The 20,343-nt window shown below is 46.7% G+C and overlaps 1 protein-coding gene across 5 annotated transcripts in view; it reads right to left on the bottom strand.

Annotated features, from left to right (window-relative positions):
- Positions 1-20,343, bottom strand: part of ARHGEF25 (Rho guanine nucleotide exchange factor 25) — a 72,780-nt gene that overhangs the window by 20,001 nt on the left and 32,436 nt on the right. For all 5 annotated transcript variants that reach the window (XM_053370866.1, XM_053370884.1, XM_053370855.1 and 2 more), the window contains 4 exons: positions 10,402-10,715; positions 5,518-5,595; positions 4,039-4,166; positions 3,442-3,508 (listed from right to left, as the gene is read on the bottom strand). In XM_053370866.1, coding sequence (XP_053226841.1) covers positions 3,442-3,508; positions 4,039-4,166; positions 5,518-5,595; positions 10,402-10,715 — 587 coding nt within the window. The remainder of the gene's footprint in view (positions 1-3,441; positions 3,509-4,038; positions 4,167-5,517; positions 5,596-10,401; positions 10,716-20,343) is intronic.

Raw genomic sequence — 20,343 nt, 5'->3', positions numbered from 1 at the left:
TAGATGTACAATGTGGCAAGAGACAAAAAGGAACTTCAAGCACAAACTGCTGAAGATATCAATACATTATTTCTTTAAAGGTGTCAGAAGCAGAAAACCAGAAAGAGGCAGGGGGACCTTTATATGGCAAGGAAGCAAAACAAGACCTTTTCGGAAGACAGAGAAATTGCAGAGAAACAGAAGGAATTGTTTGCTTCAGTCTTCAAAACATGCTGGAAGGGTTATCAAGGCTGAATCAGTCTGTCTTAGAACCAAGTGAAAACATTAAGAAGGAACAAGGTTTTCCGGCCAGGTGGCATTCATCCAATAGTTCTTAAAGAACAGATGAAGAACTGCTGAACTATTATATTAGCCTCCTTACAGAGAGGACTTGGAAGGCTGTCAATATCTTTCTAGTCTTTTAAAAAGGAACTAGGGAGGAAGGGAAGATGCAGAAAATGGCAGCCCTGTCCCAGGTACACTGCTGGAAAGCGTTATTAAGGCTAAAGGTACCCCTGACCGTTAAGTCCAGTCGTGGCTGACTCTGGGGTTGCGGCACTCATTTCGCTTTATTGGCCAAGGGAGCCGGCGTACAGCTTCCGGGTCATGTGGCCAGCATGACTAAGCCGCTTCTGGCGAACCAGAGCAGCGCATGGAAACGCCGTTTACCTTCCCGCCAGAGTGGTACCTATTTATCTACTTGCACTTTGACGTGCTTTTGAACTGCTAGGTGGGCAGGAGCTGGGACCGAACAATGGGAGCTCACCCCGTCGCAGGGATTCGACTAAGGCTAGAACAGTTAGATACAGAGGGTGTCTCCAATGGTACCTTTCTGCTTGCATAACAAGACTTCCACTTGGGCAATGCAACTTCCCCCTCCTTTTCCCTGCAGCCCCTTCAAAATCTGCTCCAGAGGGTTGGAGGGCCTTCCGAAGCAGATTTTGGAGGCATGTGGGAAGAGAAGAGGGGGTTCTGTTGCATTAGAGGAACCCTGTTCACACAACATTGTGAACATAAGACCAATGCTTGCTAAGGAAGTCACCCCCCACCTTTAATCCTCAGAGCATTCACAGCCTCCTCCAGAAAACTAGGCTCCTGCCCTTGGACCCCAGATCCCCAACTGATCATAAGCCTGGACTGAGGACAACCTCCCCCCTCCCACCCCACCCCAAAAGCACATTAAGGAGTCTCACACTCTTACTTGGAGAGATTTCCCTGCTTCTCTCCTCATCCAGTTTTTAAAACGAATGAGTAAATAAAAATGTAGGAAATGAAGTATAAACAGGGCTTTTGCAAAGGGAAGTTTTGTCTTACCAATCTTGTGGAATTCTATGAAATCATCAGCAAACATCTCTCTCATTCTCTGTATATACAAGTAGGCCAGTGGAGATTTGTATCTTTGGCTTTTCAGAAAGAGACTGGGCAAATACATTCACCAAAGGCTTTTAAGGATATTTAGCAGTCAAGATGGATGGACCCTTCTATGGGTTGGTAACTGATTAAAAGGCAATCACCAGGAATAGATGTAGGAAAAGTTGTCACAATGGAGTGATGGAAACAGAGGAGCGCCCAAAAGATCCCTATAAGAACCAGAGCTCCTGTCTTGTTCTAAACTTCTGTGGCACTGGGGGTATAAAGAGTTAAGCAGCCTAGGTGGAAAATTGTTAAGGATAGTGAAATCCAAAGCAATTTTCGAAAGTTCTGAAAGAAACTCGGCAACAAACAAAAATGCAATTTAAGGAGCTGAAAAATTATGAAGAACCTAAAACCCATACAGAAATGAGGTCTAAATTGATTGAAGCCACCTAGGAAAGAGATCTTGAAGTCAGAACAGAAAGCTGACTAGTTTAGTTAGCAGAAGCAATGAAAGAGCTACTTCAGTATTTGAATTCACAAGTGGGATGTGCAATGGGATGTTCAGGGTGCCAGCCAGCCAGGCCACTTCTAGGGATATTCCATTCCCTTTCACCCATCAGTTTGCCGTCTTAACCCAGCTGTCAGCCAGTCAATATTCAATGCCCAAAGAGCATGTCCAGTCCTCAGTGAGCTTTTTTTTTTTTTTGACAACCCCCTCTCCAAGTTTTTTCTCCCTGAATATTTTTTGAACTTCTTGCAAACCCTGCAGTTCTTCCAACCTGTTGACAGCTTCCTCTTGTGTGTTTAGCTTCACATAATGAGTCAAACTTCTCTATTTTATGACTCCTGGCGTCAGATTGTAAAAATTAGAACTTTTTTGTTTTTCTGTTTTTTCTGACACCAGGAATCATAAAACAGAGAAACCAACAGGAAAACACTTCAGTCTCCCAGGACATTCTGTACAAGATCTCAAAGTAGCTGTCTTATTGAAACGAATTTTAGAAATACACTTGAAAGAGAAGTTGCTGAATTACAACTCATTACCAAACTAAAAACTATGGAGAGACCTGGTCTGAATAGAGATATTGGATTCATGTCCCATTATACATGCTAAAGCTAATTTTGGTCATCTATCCCTTCAAAAATCCCTTGCCCTTCACTGTGGAACCAACTGCCATCATTAACAGTCATCAACACTTATAAGGTTGAAGAGACCTCTGCTTCAGAGTATCTGAACAAGTGTGTATACACACGAAAGCTCATTCCTAGAAAGCTTATACTTAGTTGGTCTTTAAGGTGCTACTGGAACATCTTTCAATAAAAATATTTTATCTTTCATCATTGTTATTGATTGACAGCAAGTTCAGCTCCAATAAGGGGGACTATTTATCTATGTAAAATCAAGTTATGGAAATAGTTTCTACAATTTGTGACTAGAAATCATGGGACAAACTTGAGTGTGGATGAGCCCTTAGTTAGGTCCCCTTAGTATACACTGAAGAAAACTTAGTTAAATGCCACACTGATCTTCCCTTGTTTTTAAAACAAAAAAGGAAGAACCACAAGCCTGAGATCCTTACTGGGGTCCAAATACTGGTACTTTTTTCAGATTTAACCCTGCTTAACATTGTCTGTGGTCAATGTTGCTGCCAGGCAAAAGTCATTCGGGCAGAAGTGTGAAAAGCGGGGAGATTTCTGCTCACAGAAGACAGTGGTTTTGGAAACCAGAAGGAACACTTCTGGTGGGCAGGGGTGGAAACACTCTTATTTCTTTCAGAAAGGGTGGGGCATAAAACTACTAAAATACCAGCATATGGAACAGACTGGTGGGATGTGGCAAGAGCCAGCAGCTAGGGGCCTTGGGTCCATGAGAAGCCCACTGTGGGCTCCTGGGACTGAGCCTGATCCTTCATCCACCTTTCCTTCCTAGGTTCCTAGGACAACAACAGAGAGGTCGGATCAAGAAACACAGAGGTGAGCAGCAAGCAGTGTGCTCTCTCACTGGAAGACAAGCAGGTTCTTGCCCAAGGTCCCACAAAAATCTGGAGACGGCCCCGTTGGTGGGCAGAGGGGAATCAGTGCCTAAAATGGAGTGGATGTTGGCACCTCCACAATCTGGCCCAGGTCCTCCACGTACATCTTCTCAGTCTCAATCAACTCCCTGAGAACAAACCTGCAGGGGAGAGGAAGTAGCAATGTCTAAGGGGAAGGAACCTCACTGTGTGACCCCCTTCCCCTCTATTTCCCCCTCCAATCTCCCTTTTCAATGCCACAGGCACGCTGCCAGCCTCCTCAACACAGGCCCATGCATGACCCACAGGAAGGCCCCTGCCAGCAAGCTGCTCAACATGTTACAGAGGCAGCAGGCATACCACCAGGACAACATTACGCGGCCATGGTTCCCCCATCATACTCAATACATTTGTAGGCATGAATATGCAGACAGCCAGGGGCCACTCCACAAAGACAGAATGTGTGCAGTGAAAAAACGAGGCACACAGCTGCCTACCTTTTATGGGGCATGTGTTCAACATACTTGGCACCCAGGCCCTGAATCCGCTAAACTTGTGAAATAGTGCCTGCGTTTGTGGGTGGGTTTTGGTACCCACCAGGTCTGTGCATCTGCTCTCCCCAGCAGAACTGCTCCTCCCCCTGCCCTTCCCACTGCTGCCTAGAAGTCGGTGCACAAGAGAAATCACTTACATACTCTTTTCTAAGGCACTGAGCCTCTCCTCCTCTTCCTGTTCCTCAGAGGCTGGGGGTGGCATAGGAGGTTGTGAAGTGGGCTCGGGGTTTGGAGGGTCACCAAGGAGCAGAGAAGAGTCAGGGCCCTGCCATGAGAGAAGGGGGGGGGGAGAGAAGAGCCCATAACGTCTTACAACATTTCTCATTGGGTGGATTAACTGGGGAAAGGGGCACTGGGGACCCAGGATGAGACGCAAAATATATTGTGTGGGCCAAGAAGGTGTAGCAGGATCTTCTATTTCCCCTAAGCTCACTCACAACACATCAGGCTCTGAGAGATCAGGGGAAGGAAAGAATGTCCATCATAGATCCTGGAACACTTCTCCAATTTGGAGCAGATATCCTGCTTTGGAAATAATTGACTGATTAAGTGCCTGAAATAGAGCTGAAAACTAATTTTGGAGGAAAGCATTTCAAATAAACCGCAAATCAAATGACATTCACCTAAACATAGTCTCATTTTTTTTAATTCAAAATGCCTATCTATATCTATCTATATCTATCTATCTATATATCACAGCTATGTAGCCCTATATACTGCCTCTACATTGGAAAGAAACAAACCATTCAAATTCATTTACAGAATCATGAAGGAACAAAGCAATGTGTCTTCATAATCCTCAGATTAATTCCAAAAACTTATAAACACATGCCATTTGTTTTCATATTTACTTGATATCATCCTCTTTTCCGAGTCATACTCAAAAAAGTCATTTTCATTAACTGCACCACATTCCACAGTTGTTTTATTTCTAACCAGTTTCTGTTGGGACCTGCAGCATTTTCCATCTTGCTATTTTTGCTAGCATTAAAACAATATGGTGCTTTGACTGGCATGTTCTAGGATGGCCAGATATGCGTTGCACAGACACAAGCCAGCCCCCCAAATTATTTGCGTCACAAAAAAGGGACACTAATTTGCATGAAATTGTTTGTAGAAATACAGTCTATCTCACCATGGTGGGGAAGACATAAAGTGACTTGTATGCCCCTCTCCACACTTCCTCTTGTTTGCTGCTCTCCCCACCCCCACCCCCCAAAACCACTCTTTAGCATTCAAACACAGCAAACAGCAATTTGGGATTTCTCTGGACTGGGAAAGAAGTGGGGCAAGAGCAAAATTGCTGGTAGTGTCTGCTGAAGTCTGCTGACCAGGAGCTGATAACATTTGATGGGCAACTTCAAGGCCTCTGCTTTCTCCCCTTTTATGGTCTTTTGCCCTTAAATTAGACATGGAAGCCCTCAGAAAGAGAACATTTTTAAATATAGGACTGCCCCCCTTCAAAACAGAGGACTGTTCTCTGTAAAGTAGGACACATAGCTACTGTAGGCCTCTCTGAGGTCCCATGGAGAAGAGGGGGGATTGTTGCCCCCTCAACCTGGTGCAAGACAACGTTGCCTCTTACTTTGCTCCCCATCCATCAACCTGCAGCTCACCTGGGTGCTTTTTCCTGAGCCATCCCCTTCTAGCTGGCTGGAGAACAGGGAAAGGTCTGGGAGATGAGCAGTGCTATCCTGTAATGCAAGGGAAGAATGTTAGATAAGGGTGGTAGCCCAGCTCAGCCTTCTGGGGGCCACAGGGAATTCTCTCTCTCTCCCCCCCATCCCTGTCCAAATCATCAGTCATCCTATGAGAACTGCATTGCTAGAACCTGCCATCCAAATTCCATGTTCGTACTGTTAAGGCAGAAGGCATGGAAGCCAACAGTCGGAGGTGCCAGAGCCAATGACAGGCAGAGCCAACTACGTAATTCTCATTTTCTCCCCATTCTTCTCTCTTGCTCAGTTGTGCAGGAACCAATACTGAGACCAGGGGCTTATCCATGCTTCCTCAGGTCCTGCTGTTTGGGGGGGGGGGGGAGCCGCTCAGACCTGTTCCTAGAAAGTGTGGGTCAAGCGGAAAACCCCTTGGACCTGCTCTAGGCAAGGAGCAAACGGGAGTGTGGCACTTTCTTTTGTGCCAGACGTGGGTGGTGCTGTGGGTTTCGAATCCCCGCGACAGGTCGGTCCCTGCTCCTGCCCACCTAGCAGTTCAAAAGCACGTCAAAGTGCAAGTAGATAAATTGGTACTGCTCCCGCGGGAAGGTAAACGGCGTTTCCATGTGCTGCTCTGGTTCACCAGAAGTGGCTTAGTCCTGCTGGCCACATGACCCGGAAGCTGTACGCCGGCTCCCTTGGCCAGTAAAGCGAGATGAGCGCCGCAACCCCAGAGTCGGTCACGGCTGGACCTAATGGTCAGGGGTCCCTTTACCTTTACTTTATCCAGGCACAGGTCTCTGCTTCAAAGATCCATTTCTGAGCAGCATTTTTTTATTTTTACCCTGCGCTTTCCCGGAGAAAACCCACATTTTACCGCTGAATCAGAGCAAACTATGTTTGTTGTTTGCTCTGATTCAGTGGTAAAACATGGGTTTTCCCAGGGAAAGGACCAGGACGACAACAACAACAAAAACTGCTTGGATGTGGAGCTTTGAAGCTCAGACGTAGAAGCCTAGCAGGAAAGGAAGTCTGGATGAGCCCTAAGGAGGAGGAAGCTAACAGCCAGTGCCACTCTTTGGAATAAGTAAAAAGGCAGGCAAGTGCTAAGAGCAAAGTGGTGCAGCAGTGCCTCCCCCGCTCTGGTGGACCAGCCACCACTGCAAGCATTTGCCAGTCCGTGCTACTTACAGATCAAACTGGTGTTCCCTCTGTTAGCACCTTTCCACAAATGTGTATAGCAAAATTCGAACAGCCCCTCGCCTTCTGAAGGCCAGGGCACAAGGATCCTAATTGTGCAGCTGTCCATGGAGGTGCAGGTCAATTCTGTGTCCAGGGCAGCTGTTTACCAGCTTCATCTGGTACGCAGGTTGAGACCCTACCTGCCGGCGGACTGTCTCACCAGAGTGGTGCATGCTCTAGTTATCTCTTGCTTGGACTACTGCAATGCGCTCTATGTGGGACTACCTTTGAAGGTGACCCAGAAACTACAACTAATCCAGAATGCGGCAGCTAGACTGGTGACTGGGAGCAGCCGCCGAGACCACATGAAAGACCTACATTGGCTCCCAGTACACAATTCAAAGTGTTGGTGCTGACCTTTAAAGCCCCAAACGGTTCAGTATACCTGAAGGAGTGTCTCCACCCCCATTGTTCTGCCCGGACATTGAGGTTCAGTGCCGAGAGCCTTTTGGCAGTTCCCTCGCTGTGAGAAGCCAAGTTACAGGGAACCAGGCAGAGGGCTTTCTCAGTAGTGGCGCCCGCCCTGTGGAACGCCCTCCCACCAGATGTCAAAGAGAAAAACAAATACCAGACTTTTAGAAGACATCTGAAGGCCGCCCTGTTTAGGCAAGCTTTTAATTTTTGACAGACTATTGTATTTTAATATTTTGTTGGAAGCCCCCCAAAGTGGCTGGGGAAACCCAGCCAGATCCGCGGGGTATAAATAATAAATTTATTATTATTATTATTATTATTATTATGTGTTTTCCTTTGCCTATATACAGGGGTAGGGAAATCTGCAGGGGACAGCTGGTGGGTGGGCAAGTCATGTTTCCCCCTAAGTAAAGGTAAAGGTACCCCTGCCCGTACGGGCCAGTCTTGACAGACTCTAGGGTTGTGCGCCCATCTCACTTAAGAGGCCGGGGGCCAGCGCTGTCTGGAGACACTTCAGGGTCACGTGGCCAGCGTGACAAAGCTGCATCTGGCGAGCCAGCACAGCACACGGAAACGCTGTTTACCTTCCTGCTAGTAAGCGGTCCCTATTTATCTACTTGCACCCGGGGGTGCTTTCGAACTGCTAGGTTGGCAGGCGCTGGGACCGAGCAATGGGAGCGCACCCCGCCGCGGGGATTCGAATCGCCGACCTTTCAATCGGCAAGCCCTAGGCGCTGAGGCTTTTACCCACAGCGCCACCCGCGTCCCCACATGTTTCCCCTACCCACCAATTAACCCCTGTAAATGCCCCTCCCTGACCATTTTTAATTTATTCCAACCCCCCGCTGTGTTTGACAGCTTGTAGTAAGCCCTGCAGAGGGGCAAAATGTCCTGGGAGAGGCATGGGAGGGGTTAAACCCTCCCCTCAGGTAGTTTGACCCTAATGCAGCAAGAATAAAGCAATATTAGCCTTTAAGAGTAATCAGGATTGTTTATTCTGCCTCCTCCAGTATTCTTTAAAAATCCAAAATTTCCCACTGGGATACTTAAATCCTTCAATCAGAATTATGTAAATCAAGTGCAACTGCTTAATTATGCACCATCTATTCTCTTTCCATTATTTGGGATTTTAAGTATCTCAATGGTGTTTGGTTTTAAAGCAGAAAAGCACAATGGGGGTGTGTGAGAACAATGAAATGGAACAGGCACCAGTCATGTAAACTTGAGACAATTTTTGTCAAAAAGGGAAAAAATAGGGTGTTTCGGGCTTGCATATGGGTGTTCTGATTTATATCCTCACTTTGCTCAAAAAGAGTCCAATAACTATCAGGTAAAACAATGAAATAAAAAACCAACACCTTAAAAATCTCCCCTCCCCCCCCCCAGAAAACCCCAACAGAAGCAGAGATTTCTAAATATCACCCAAAGGAACCTGATAAAAACAACCAGATTCCTACAAAATTAAAACCCTTAACAAAAAGGGTTATAAATGTAATTTACCCTGGGGGTGGGGAGACAAAATAAGGTGTTCAGGCAGGCTTCCCTTAGGAATTTCCAAAGTTTGGGTGCAGCTACCAGAAAGGCCCTCACCTTGCTTCCAACCAGATATTTCAGGGACTGTTGGGACGCACAAGATAACTTCCGTTTAAGATCTCCTTAAACTGGTAGGCTTGTATTAGAAAAGGCAATCCTTTGAATTAATTTATTGTTTTGGATGAGGATATCACTAGAAAGCACTTTCAGATGGGCCCAGAAACATTTTTTGTTTTTTCCCCATCTGGTGTCAGGAAAGAAATCAGGCTTTGGCTGCGACAAACACAAAACCTTTATATTTGAAGCACGTTCTTTCCCTCAAAACTGTAGGTTGTTCAGGGTTGCTGGGAACTGCAACTCTGCAAGAGGCAAACTACACTGCCCAGAATTCTTTGGGGAAAAGGGTGTGCTTCAAAGATACAGTATGTCAGAGGACACCCATATGCTCTATCACAGCACGGAGATGAGCAACTTACAAAATGGAGGAGAGGAAGAGAGATTGTTTTTTCAGCCCACAAACAGCAAAGGGTCTTATAGGCACTATGGACCTTTGGCTCCCCCTCCTGTTCCCCCTACAACTCAGTCTACAGCAGGGCTAGTCAACGTGGTGCCATCCAGATGTTGTGCACTACAACTCCCATTATCTGGGGGGCACCAAGTTGACAACCCCTGATTTGCAGTGCCAGAGCTAAGTGCTGCTGCCAGGTACACAGTGCCAACCAAGCTTTACAGGACAGACCTTCACATTCCCCAGCCTGGTTCCATATTAAAATGAAATTCAGCGACCTCTCTGCAGGAGAGGGGTGAAGAGAACCGGTGCGGATTGAAATTGCAGAGGAGAATTAGTAACCAGGGGAGATTCATGCAGGGGAAAGTACTATAGCTCTGGTGCTTCAGTAGTTACCTGCTAGGATGAGAAAGGAGAAACCCACACCCTCTCCTTCACACACACATACACAGCATATTAGAGGTTTATTTTTCCAAACTTCTTGCGGACATAAAGAAAAGCCGCAATGAAGCAAGAACGCTGGATGGCACAGAGATCTGTCATTTTACATATTCCTTGGGACAATTCAGTGATGGGTGTCGTCAATGAGTTCTGCTCGTGTTCAGGATTTCACCAATGACCACATTTGGCCTTGCAATTTTCCTCCCCCCTGCTCCCTTGGGCAGATTATGGAGGGGGGTTGTTGGTGGTCTTCTCTTACATCACGTGGCTTGGCTTACTGATACCATAGAATTGTAGAGCTGGAAGGCAGCACAAAGGTCATCTGGTCCAGCCCCCTGCAATGCAGGAAACCTGCCCACAGCCCTGGGTGGGCTCGAACCACAAACCTTCTGGTTAATGGCCAGAGACGCTGACCCACTGCACCAGAGAGAGGTGCTCTGTTTGCTTTGCAACAGCCTCTGCCAACCCAGCACACCCTCCAGATGTTTTTGCCTGCCACTCCCATCAGACAGCATGGCTAGTTTGGTGGAAGCTGGTGGACACTGCTCTATGGGCATACTTGTGTATGATGTTAGCCCCCCTGCTTCTGGCATGTTTCTGTCTCAGTTGCCTAAACTCATCTGCAGGGGGCTTGTGGCTGGCTAGTCCAGAAGGGAAAACAAGACAGCTTCTAGCTCATGGCAAGACAGGCATTTCTCTGCTCTCACCGTGCCTACCGACTCCTGCGGCGGGACAGCAAAGGACCCCTCTGCTTGCCCCAGAAGGCCCAAGTCGATGCTCTTGCGATCTTCCTGGCGCCCGTGCCGCCGAGCCCGGCCCTCTTGTTTCCTGAGTGGGCGTTCGCCCCGAGGTAGCCCGCCGGCACTTAGCTTGCGCACGGGGTTGGTCAGCCATTTCTTGAGGGTGCTGACCGAGTGGCGGGAGGCGGGGGAGCTGGGAGCTGAGCTGCTGGATGCCTGTGGCTGGATGGAGGCCACGGAGGCAGAGATGCTGCCATCGCTGCCTGCGATGGAGTAAGGATCTGCAGGGAGAGGACAGGCACAACCAGTGAGTACATGGACCGATTTTGTGACGTACTCAAAGCACACACAAATCTGGAGGCGCAGAGGCCGTGCTTGCGTCCTAAAGGGGAAAGAGGCTGGTCTCGAAGCTTCCCAGAGGAAGGCACACCCTTTGGTCTGGAAACCCTTCCTCCCAATTTAAGAAAAGGTCACTCAAATGCATGCACAAGGCGGGGGCACGGAACACTTTGCAGCTCTCTCAGGCATCCTCTCAAGGGCCACGTGCAAGAGGCAAAACCTGGGTAGAGGAATGGATGCAACTCTTAAGCTTGCACAGTAAGCTACACTCTCCATACCCATCTCACTCCAACCGGGCAAGCCTGGTTGTCATCACAGTTCAATGGCACATTCTGTCAGGGACTGGGCGGAGGAGGAATGGTGGAGGTGGCCTCCCCATCCTGAACCCTTCCACGGAGGAGGAGGAAGACAAGATAGACATGGGTTTGAGGGAGGTCACAGCTCAGAGGAAGATGAGGGGGAAACCATGGGAGAGCCAGAGCAACACCTGGCGGACATATCATTGAAAACATTCCAGACCCTCCATCTCCCAGAACCCGGTGAGCCTTAAAAGTAGGAGAGCAAAGAGCTCAAAGGCAGAGGGCACGTAGCAGCACCCGTAGGGGAGGTGATGATGATGACAAATGTGGACACCCATTCACTTGGGACAATGCCATTTACCAAGAGGCTGGGTTCTATAGCCTCTCTCTGTAAAGACTGAAATAAATAAGGACTGTAAGAAACTTTTTCTTGTCTTATACTTTCCTGGGCAACCAGTCGGGAGCCGCTGACAGCATCCTGACAATTCTGGATATGCAAAAGCAACTGAAGAGGGTCCATAGGAGGACACGGGGCAAGTGTGGCCTGGGGGGGAGTCCTGAGGGCTGCATCAGAGAGGCTTGGAGGGCCTCATTGACCTGAACTGCTCCACCTGAAATCCAAGGTGTTAGAAGGAGCAGGCCATAGCTCAGTGATGACATTATTTGCAGGCAGAAACTCCCAGATTCAGGCCCCTGGTATTTCTAGTAAAATGGATCTCAGACAGCAAGCCTGTAGAAGATCTTTGCTATTACTTTTATTTCCTGATCTGCCTGGGATTCCCAGGCAGTCTAAATCAAAGCACTGATCAGACCCAGACCCCCTTAGCTTCAGCAAATTATTATTTATTAAATATGCATACTGCCCTTCATCCACAAATCTCAGAGCAGTTCACAACAAATAAATACAATATAAAAGCACAAATGCATGATAAAAACTAGAACAAAATCAAGCAAACAATCCAATACACATACACACACCCAAGATTGCTGTACTGTGTGCCTCTCCAGATCATAGCCCTGGCCTGTGAGACCTGCTCCGCGATTTCAAATAGCTGCTGGAGCTTACAGCCTCTGTCCTATCAGTGTGAGCATTCAAAGTGAGTACAGAAGTGAACAGCATTACATCCCTTTTGATGGTTCCCACCCTCCACCCTGCTAAAATGAATTTCTCCACTTTGTAGAACAGAGACCTATTGGAATGCACATGGGAAGTAGGTGGGTGGTTTCTGCTTCTCTCAATTCACCACTATCCACAGGGCAAAACCCCACATGGCCCCTTCAGCAGCTAAGCTTACCTCCTTCAGAGCCATTAACACTTTATTAAGAAGACATCACCTTGCACTCCCCTTATTGCAACTGAACATCGCTAAACTTTGCTAAGCTCCACACCTGAACTGTTATGGGGCATGACCTTTTGGGTTCTTATACACATGATGCCTGATCAGGCTACGAGGTCAGCTCTGCAACCATCTCCTCTGCAAACTCAGTTGGAACAACGTCAACACAGTTTGGAAGTGGTCAAAAGCATATATTAGTGTCACTCCAGCGCTGTTAGAAAATGGTAATGCCCAATCTCAACATTTAGAATGAAAAGCTGGAAATTGCAAGGTTATGTTCACTTGAAAGCTGTGATAAACATAGCAAATGGCCTTAAAAATTTGGTGAGAGGAAAGCTGTTGTATTAGAAAATGGTGGTGTAAGCTGGAGAAACACAACACAGGCATACAGATCTATGACAGCAGTTTCAAGCAGCTCACATCTCAAGATACCTACTTACTGTTTAACATCATGCAGACACGTTGCTCTTGCTCCAAAGGGGTTATACCTACTTCACATATGCATGTGCCCCACTTGGCATTTCTCTACAATTCATTATTATATGCTTGGGGTACGATTTAGTAGTTATTTGGCAGTTGCCGCATCAAGGAGCTACTTGTGAATGGGACCATCACAGATACACCATCTGCAAATGAAACTTTCATTTCACGACATCATCTCACAATGCAAGGCTTTTATACAGAATCAGTTCCCACATTCAGCTACCAGTCATCAGATTTAAGAAAAATGAGTGTTGTGGACGCGCACACACGCACACGCACACGACCCAGGCACTGATGACTGGCAGCTTAATCCATTTATTACATTTTGATCCCATCCTGCCACCAGGAGTGCATATACTTCTGCATACACTTCTCTTCCTCCCGTTTTAGCCTCACAACAACCCTGTTGAGATAGGTCAGGCTGAGAGAGGAGATCACCCAGTGGGCTGCATGGCTAAGGAAAGATCTGAACACGGGTCTCCCTGGTCCTACTCAGAGACTCTCTCACTTAACCGTACCGAATTTGTGAATGAACTTCCATGAAAATTGCCAGTAATGTTCTGATGGGTCTGAGATTGCCTGTTTGCACATGCAGATCAACAACTTGATGTTGCAGTCATGAAATGATCAACAGGAAGATGCAAACTCACCCTCTTATCATATGTAATAGTGGCTCAGATGTGGGTCCAAGTCAGTGTCCCATCTAACTAACTTAAGAGGGCCAGATCTGCTTAACTTCAACAGCAGAAGTTTGCCTTTAGCCTATTTTCTGTATGGTCTTGTGAAGTGGCCCCATGTGCCTAGAAAGATGGGCATGGATGTATGCAGGTGGGCAAGTGCAGAAAGATGTCCGCGTAAGCAAAGCAGGCAGCAGGCATGGGTGAGGAAAGGGCAGCCGTGCTCCCCCAGAGGAACTCTGCAGGAACAGCCCAGCAAGCGCCCAGCAGGAGGCAATAATGCAATGCAGCGGGATGACACCTCCTCCTGAAATAACTGCCTGCATCAGGAACCCGAGATGTGTCAAGCCACAGGCACCTGACCCCACCTTGGAAACTGACATGACAGTGTGAGGGATGTCGCTATGGCAACTGGCCAGCAGTACATATGTCTATGACATTGCTAGGACCAATTGCTAGGCTTAAAAATAACCAATTAGCACCTGCAAAGTGCAGCAAACAATGCCTTCTCTGCAGCCTGCTACCTCATCCTCCCAAAGTCCTAGACCAACTTCCCACACAGGTGGCAAACCTGCATCTGGGCTAAAGTGCTTCAGACTGCAGATGAGAGGTCATATTAATTGAATTTGTTGTTTAGTTGTTTAGTTGTGTCCGACTCTTCGTGACCCCCTGGACCAGAGCACGCCAGGCACTCCTGTCTTCCAATGCCTCCCGCAGTTTGGTCAGACTCATGTTTGTGGCTTCGAGAACACTGTCCAACCATCTCGTCCTCCATCGTCCCCTTCTCCTTGTGCCCTCCATCTTTCCCAACATCAGGGTCTTTTCCAGGGAGTCTTCTCTTCTCATGAGGTGGCCAAGGTATTGGAGCCTCAGCTTCAGGATCTGTCCTTCCAGTGAGCACTCAGGGCTGATTTCCTTAAGAACGGAGAGGTTTGATCTTCTTGCAGTCCATGGGGCTCTCAAGAGTCTCCTCCAGCACCATAATTCAAAAGCATCAATTCTTCGGCGATCAGCCTTCTTTATGCTCCAGCTCTCACTTCCATACATCACTACTGGGAAAACCGTGGCTTTAACTATACGGACCTTTGTTGGCAAGGTGATGTCTCTGCTTTTTAAGATGCTTTCTAGGTTTGCCATCACCTTTCTCCCAAGGAGCAGGCGTCTTTTAATTTTGTGACTGCTGTCACCATCTGCAGTGATCATGGAGCCCAAGAAAGTAAAATCTCTCACTGCCTCCATTTCTTCCCCTTCTATTTGCCAGGAGGTGATGGGCCCAGTGGCCATGATCTTCGTTTTTTTGATGGTTTTTTTTTATTAATTGAATACTCCTCCACATAAAAAATTCCCACCACACAGAAAGCTAGTCTCCATCATCAACACCACTCCAACACTCTAAATTTCTATGTGGAGATAGTTTTTTTAAAAAAAACCATCTATGTGGAGAGAATTATTTTGTCTGCAGGAACATTCAGTCACCCAAGACTCCCCATCTTCAATCTGAAGCAGGTCAGCCCAGAAACAGACCAGCCACCTGAGTAGGGATGGGACTCTAGACCTCCGCGCAGCCTCATCCTGCTTGTTTATTACAAGCACACAATCTCTAGTTCCAGGCTCTTTAAGAAAATATCAAAAAGACTAGCTAACACAAGACCTAAGCATGCCGGCAGTCTAAAATGACACCTGGAAAGAGTATGTGTAGCCACTCTCTGTACTCTCAACTAGAGCACTAGGTTTAACTACTTCTTTCTCAAAATTGGATCTATCACAGCTAAACTTAATTCACAGCTCATGTTGGTGTGTAGCACATGCAGTATTTTGGAGGAGGTACAAACAAACAAACAATTCTTCCCATCTGACTGGGTTGCCCGGGCGACACTGGGCAGCTCCCAACAAAAAATAGTAAAAACACAATAGAAAACAAAGCCCCCAAACAAAGGGTCAAACTACATGTTATACATGGGTCCAGTTTGCACATAGTACCCAGTCAACCCATGGCTTAGTTTAAACTCTGTAGCCTCCCAGTGAGATTGCTGCCTCTGGTACTCTTGCTGCTATGAGTGAAGCCATGATTTAGTGTGTTGTCTGAATTGGGGCTCGTGGTTTGTCTCTTCCAGACAAACCGTGAGCAGTAAGCCATAGAACAAACCTTCGTTCAGGGAAGTTTTAAATGTTTGGTGTCCTATTGTGTTTTAATTTGTTGGAGACTGCCTAGAGTGGCTGCGGTAACCCAGTCAGATGGGCAGGCAAGCAAGCAAGCAAGCAAGCAAGCAAGCAAGCAAGCAAGCAAGCAAGCAAACAGTTACAGCTTGTGGGACAAACTGTGAGCTGGGGACTGGAAACCACACCAAGCCAAACCATGGCTTAGGTCACAGCAGCACTGCAACAGAAAGACCGGAGGAAGAGTAAATTAGCTGCCATCTCCTCTCTGAGTATCTGCACACTATTGCACTCATAGTTACAGGTAGGTGTTGGTCTGCCGTAGTCGAAACAAAATAAAAAAAATTCCTTCCAGTAAATGTGCATGCACATGAAAGCTCATACCAATAACAAACTTAGTTGGTCTCTAAGGTGCTACTGGAAGGAATTTTTTTTTTTTAATTGCATTCATAGTACACCATAATTCAGCTCAGAATTACATAAGAACCAGGTCAAAAGTTGCGCTGCACAGCTATGCCTATGCTTTTTATTTATTTGTTTTTAATTACCGGGGTGGATTAGGCAGTGTGGGACCACAGGATGTGGGAAGACCAGCCCTAACATTAGGCAGACAGAGCTGACCATCTCAGGTAGAAGATGCTTCAGGCACTGGTGTCAGCCACCTGAGAGAACTCTTTCGTCGGAGGCCAGAGCTGTGTCTGCTGCTCTCAGGTGCAGTGGAGGACACTATCCCTAAGATTCCTGTGCGAGTCCAGTCCACAACTATAAGAGAGCTTTGTTTACAGCTAGCACCTTGAGACACCCAGTGACCTTGGGGCAAATGTAATTCAGGCTTGCAGAACGTCAGGAGCTCATCAAGCCAGAGGCAGTCCTCCAGAAGCTCAAGATATTTTGGTGCCTGAGGCAGAAAGTCCAAATGGGACTCTGCACTGTGATAAAAATAAATAATACACTAAATCATCAACAACATTAGCTACTTTTTCACCATTAAATAGCTCCCCACCTCAGGCTTACCCTGTCTAATGCCAGCACTAAGCTTGACCAGGCCTAGCATTATAAAAAAAAGAACAAGTTGCTACATATTTGGGCACAATATGTGACTAGTGTGTGTAAAGGGGGTGCTGAGCTCAACAAGTCACAACTGTTTGTACAAGTTGTCTGTAAAGGCACCATCTCCTGCAATCTGATTCTTGCTGGCCTCTCTAAAAAAAAAAAAATTGGCTAGAAGTATCACAGGAGCATCACACACTCTGAAATATAGCAAACAAGGGGTAAATGGCCATGTTCAGACAAGATTTGTGCCACAAGAGAAGGCCGCCCTTAGCTGCCTGCTAACCAAGCTAATGTCCCTCTGCTGCTTTCCTCCCCACCTCCACCCCCTAGTTCCATGGGTGCAAATGGGGCAACAGCCTAATATTGGCGGAGGAGGAATGTGCACGGCACGTTCCTTGGCAAGGCCTGCGTAGCTCTGGCTGCGCCATCCACCATCTGTTTTTTAGGAGTTGAATGTGCTGGTGGGTGGAGCCACGTGGGGGGAAGGAGAGCCTCAGAACTCAAAGGCTTTTTTATTATTATTTTAAAAACACATTTTCTCCCTCTATTCAGCACCAATTTTTCAGGGATTTCTAAAGACAACAGTTCCCTCAGGCGGTACAACCACCCAGCGGGGAAATTTTTCCACATTCTATTTTCAGTCAGTATCAAAAACTGCACCCAGGGAGGGTTCTGAGATGGGCTTAATCTGAGCCCAGAGCTGACGATGGAAGGCTCCAGAGCCCATTTTTCAGCATCAGGCTCAGCCCCTAGAACATGGAAAATAATGGAACAGAAAAACTTGTAAGCATGTGGAAAGGGTCTTTCTGTCTCTCCTTTCGCCTGCTCCATAACAAACCAAGACCATAACTGGGATTGGACAGCAGGGCTTTCTTACTTATTGGATGTGATTTCCAAGCAGGACTGAGCGTCTGTCTTATAGGACAAAATAACTTATGGACTTGAGAACTCCTCCATGAATCTTTGACAAATTCATTGGTGGCTGAAGCTGTTCATGGATAGTAGCCACAATGGCTGTGTACTAGACTAGTATCGGAGGCAGTGTGGTGGAGAACAACATCAGGAGAGGGCTTTGGGCTCATGCCCTGCTCGGTTCTGGGTTTCCCAAAGGTATCTGGATGCCACTGTGGGAACAGGATGCAGGACCCATTAAATACATTTACCACATTTTACAGAGAGAAGTTCCTTTGCCTCTAGACAAATTTGTGGAAGAGAAAGCTATCAGTGGCTACTAGCCAGTGTTGGAGGCAGTATGCTCAGTTGGTACAGCACGAGACTCTTAATCTCAGGATTGTGGGTTTGAGCCCTATGTTGGGCAAAAAAACCCCTACATTGCAGGAGGTTAGACTACATGACCCACGTGCTTCCTTCCAACTCTACAATTTTGTGATTCTATACAGCCTCTGAGTACCTGTGTTGCTAGGAACCACAAGTGGGAAGAGCGGTGATGTGCTCAGATTCTGCTTGTGAGCTTCCCACGGCCATCTGGTTGGCCACTGCGAGAACAGAGTGCTGGACAAGATGGGCCTTTGGCTTGCTCTGACATTAGCTTCATGAGCCTCAGCCATTCAAATATGTGCTTTCACCGCCTTATCAAAGGATCTCCAAGGTGGGAACTGCCTGACCCGCAAAGGTTTAAGGCACCATAACTTAGAAGGTAGTACTACAGGGAAGACAGGAGTGCCTGGCGTGCTCTGGTCCATGGGGTCACGAAGAGTCGGACACGACTAAACAACTAAACAACAACAACAGTACTACAGGGTTTCTATTGGAGATGGGAGATTGCAAGGGGAAATGCACCCCCTTTCCACAGGACACTTTCCTCCATTCCAGTTTGTAAGATACAAGAGTAAACCAAGAACACTAGGTGAATGGTGACAAGAGATTCTATCGCTACTTTCTGGACAAATGTTAAGGCACTTCCATTTTGTTCCAGGGGATTATAATACAGTGGTACCTCAGTTTTCGAACGTAATCCGTTCCAGAAGACCGATTGAGTTCTGAAACGTTCAAAAACTGAAATCTCAGTACGGAAGCCTCAAAATGGAAAACTTAATACGGAAAACTCAATACAGAAGCCGCATTTCTGGTTCGACTTCCAAAGCATGTTCAGAAACCAAAGCATTTACTTCCGGGTTTACGGCGTTTGAAAACCGAAATGTTCGTCAATGGAGACATTCGAAAACCAAGGTACCACTGTATTCAAGAATAAGAGGCATTAATCTAATATGAGGGACATCTGGCAACATGAATGTAGCTATCCAGTCAACTCTTAGATCATCAATCCCAGACTGCTGAAAACATTATGATTACGATATGAGATTTTTATCTTAAAATTCTTAAAAACCACAAAATGTCAACTTTATGCCTCTGGGAAACTGCAGCATTAATGGCAGGCAGGCTCGTATTTCCTAAACCATATCCCCTCCAAAGTATGCAGGTTTGCAATTTAATGCAGGGCCCAATTCACTGGGAGGTTCTGCTGCGGAAGTTCACGGAAATGCATAGGCATACAGAAGGAGTGCCATGTGGATTGCGCCCTTTCCCCCCAGTAATGAAATCAAGAATAATTATTTTATCTCAAGCTCTCACTGTATGCTCCATCCTCCTCCTTCCTACAACCTCTTGAAAGCGTTCGCCAAGGGTGCATACTCAAGAAGACATTGTGCAGACTGGTATATTCTTAAAGCTCTTTAATCTCCTTGCCACCATAAGGTGTTTCTACTCAGATCATGAAAGAAATGTATTTCATTCTAAAGACTGGAGTAACAGTGTCCAGATCCAGTACTATACAATGGAGAAGGTGTGTGTGTGTGTGTGTGTGTGTGTGTGTGTGTGTGGCCATTCTTGCTGCAAGGCTTCTGCTGCCAGGGTAGCAGGGAAATTGCCTGCAGAGCTCCCACCCGCTTCTTTTATTTCTGTTACTGAACATGGAAAAAAGATGTGTGCACCCAATATAAAAAAGGAAGGGGGAGGCATGGGTGTAGCCAGGATTTGTGTTAGGGGGCAGGCTTTATAGGGCGGGGACCTCTGTTAGTCAAGTATTTTTTACTGATTTACTTGATGGGGGGCAGCTGTCCCCCACCCCTCCTTGGCTACGCCCATGGAGGGGAGGGATTCACAAGATTGGTGTGGAGAATTGCTACTGGTGTAGGGGAGGAGGGAACAGGCTTGCTGGTTTTGCAAAGCTTTTCCTTCCTGTATCTTAAGATGCTGTGCAAGAACTCTGGCTGAACAGATACAGTGAGAGATCATCAGTCTCCAAGGCTGCAGTCCTATACACACCTCTCTGAGAGGAAGTCCGGGGAAAAAATAATTTGCATCACCAAAAAAAAAAAAAGAAAAAAAATAGGGCATCAGTTTACATAAAATTTGCACATGGTTCTCTCTATGTACAGGTGCAAATTTTGAAATAATTGATAAAATTTCAATAGAGTTCAGAACATCTCACCATAGTGAGGAAGACACCAGGTGATCTGTTCAGCTTCTGATTCTGCTGACCAGGTGATGCTGTTGATGTGAAACTTCAGGGTCCCTGCTCTCCCTTGTTATGGCTCTATCTGT

Source organism: Podarcis raffonei, chromosome 2 (genome assembly GCF_027172205.1).
Source record: "Podarcis raffonei isolate rPodRaf1 chromosome 2, rPodRaf1.pri, whole genome shotgun sequence".
NCBI lineage: Eukaryota > Metazoa > Chordata > Lepidosauria > Squamata > Lacertidae > Podarcis > Podarcis raffonei.
This window is presented reverse-complemented; position numbering and strand designations above follow the sequence as displayed.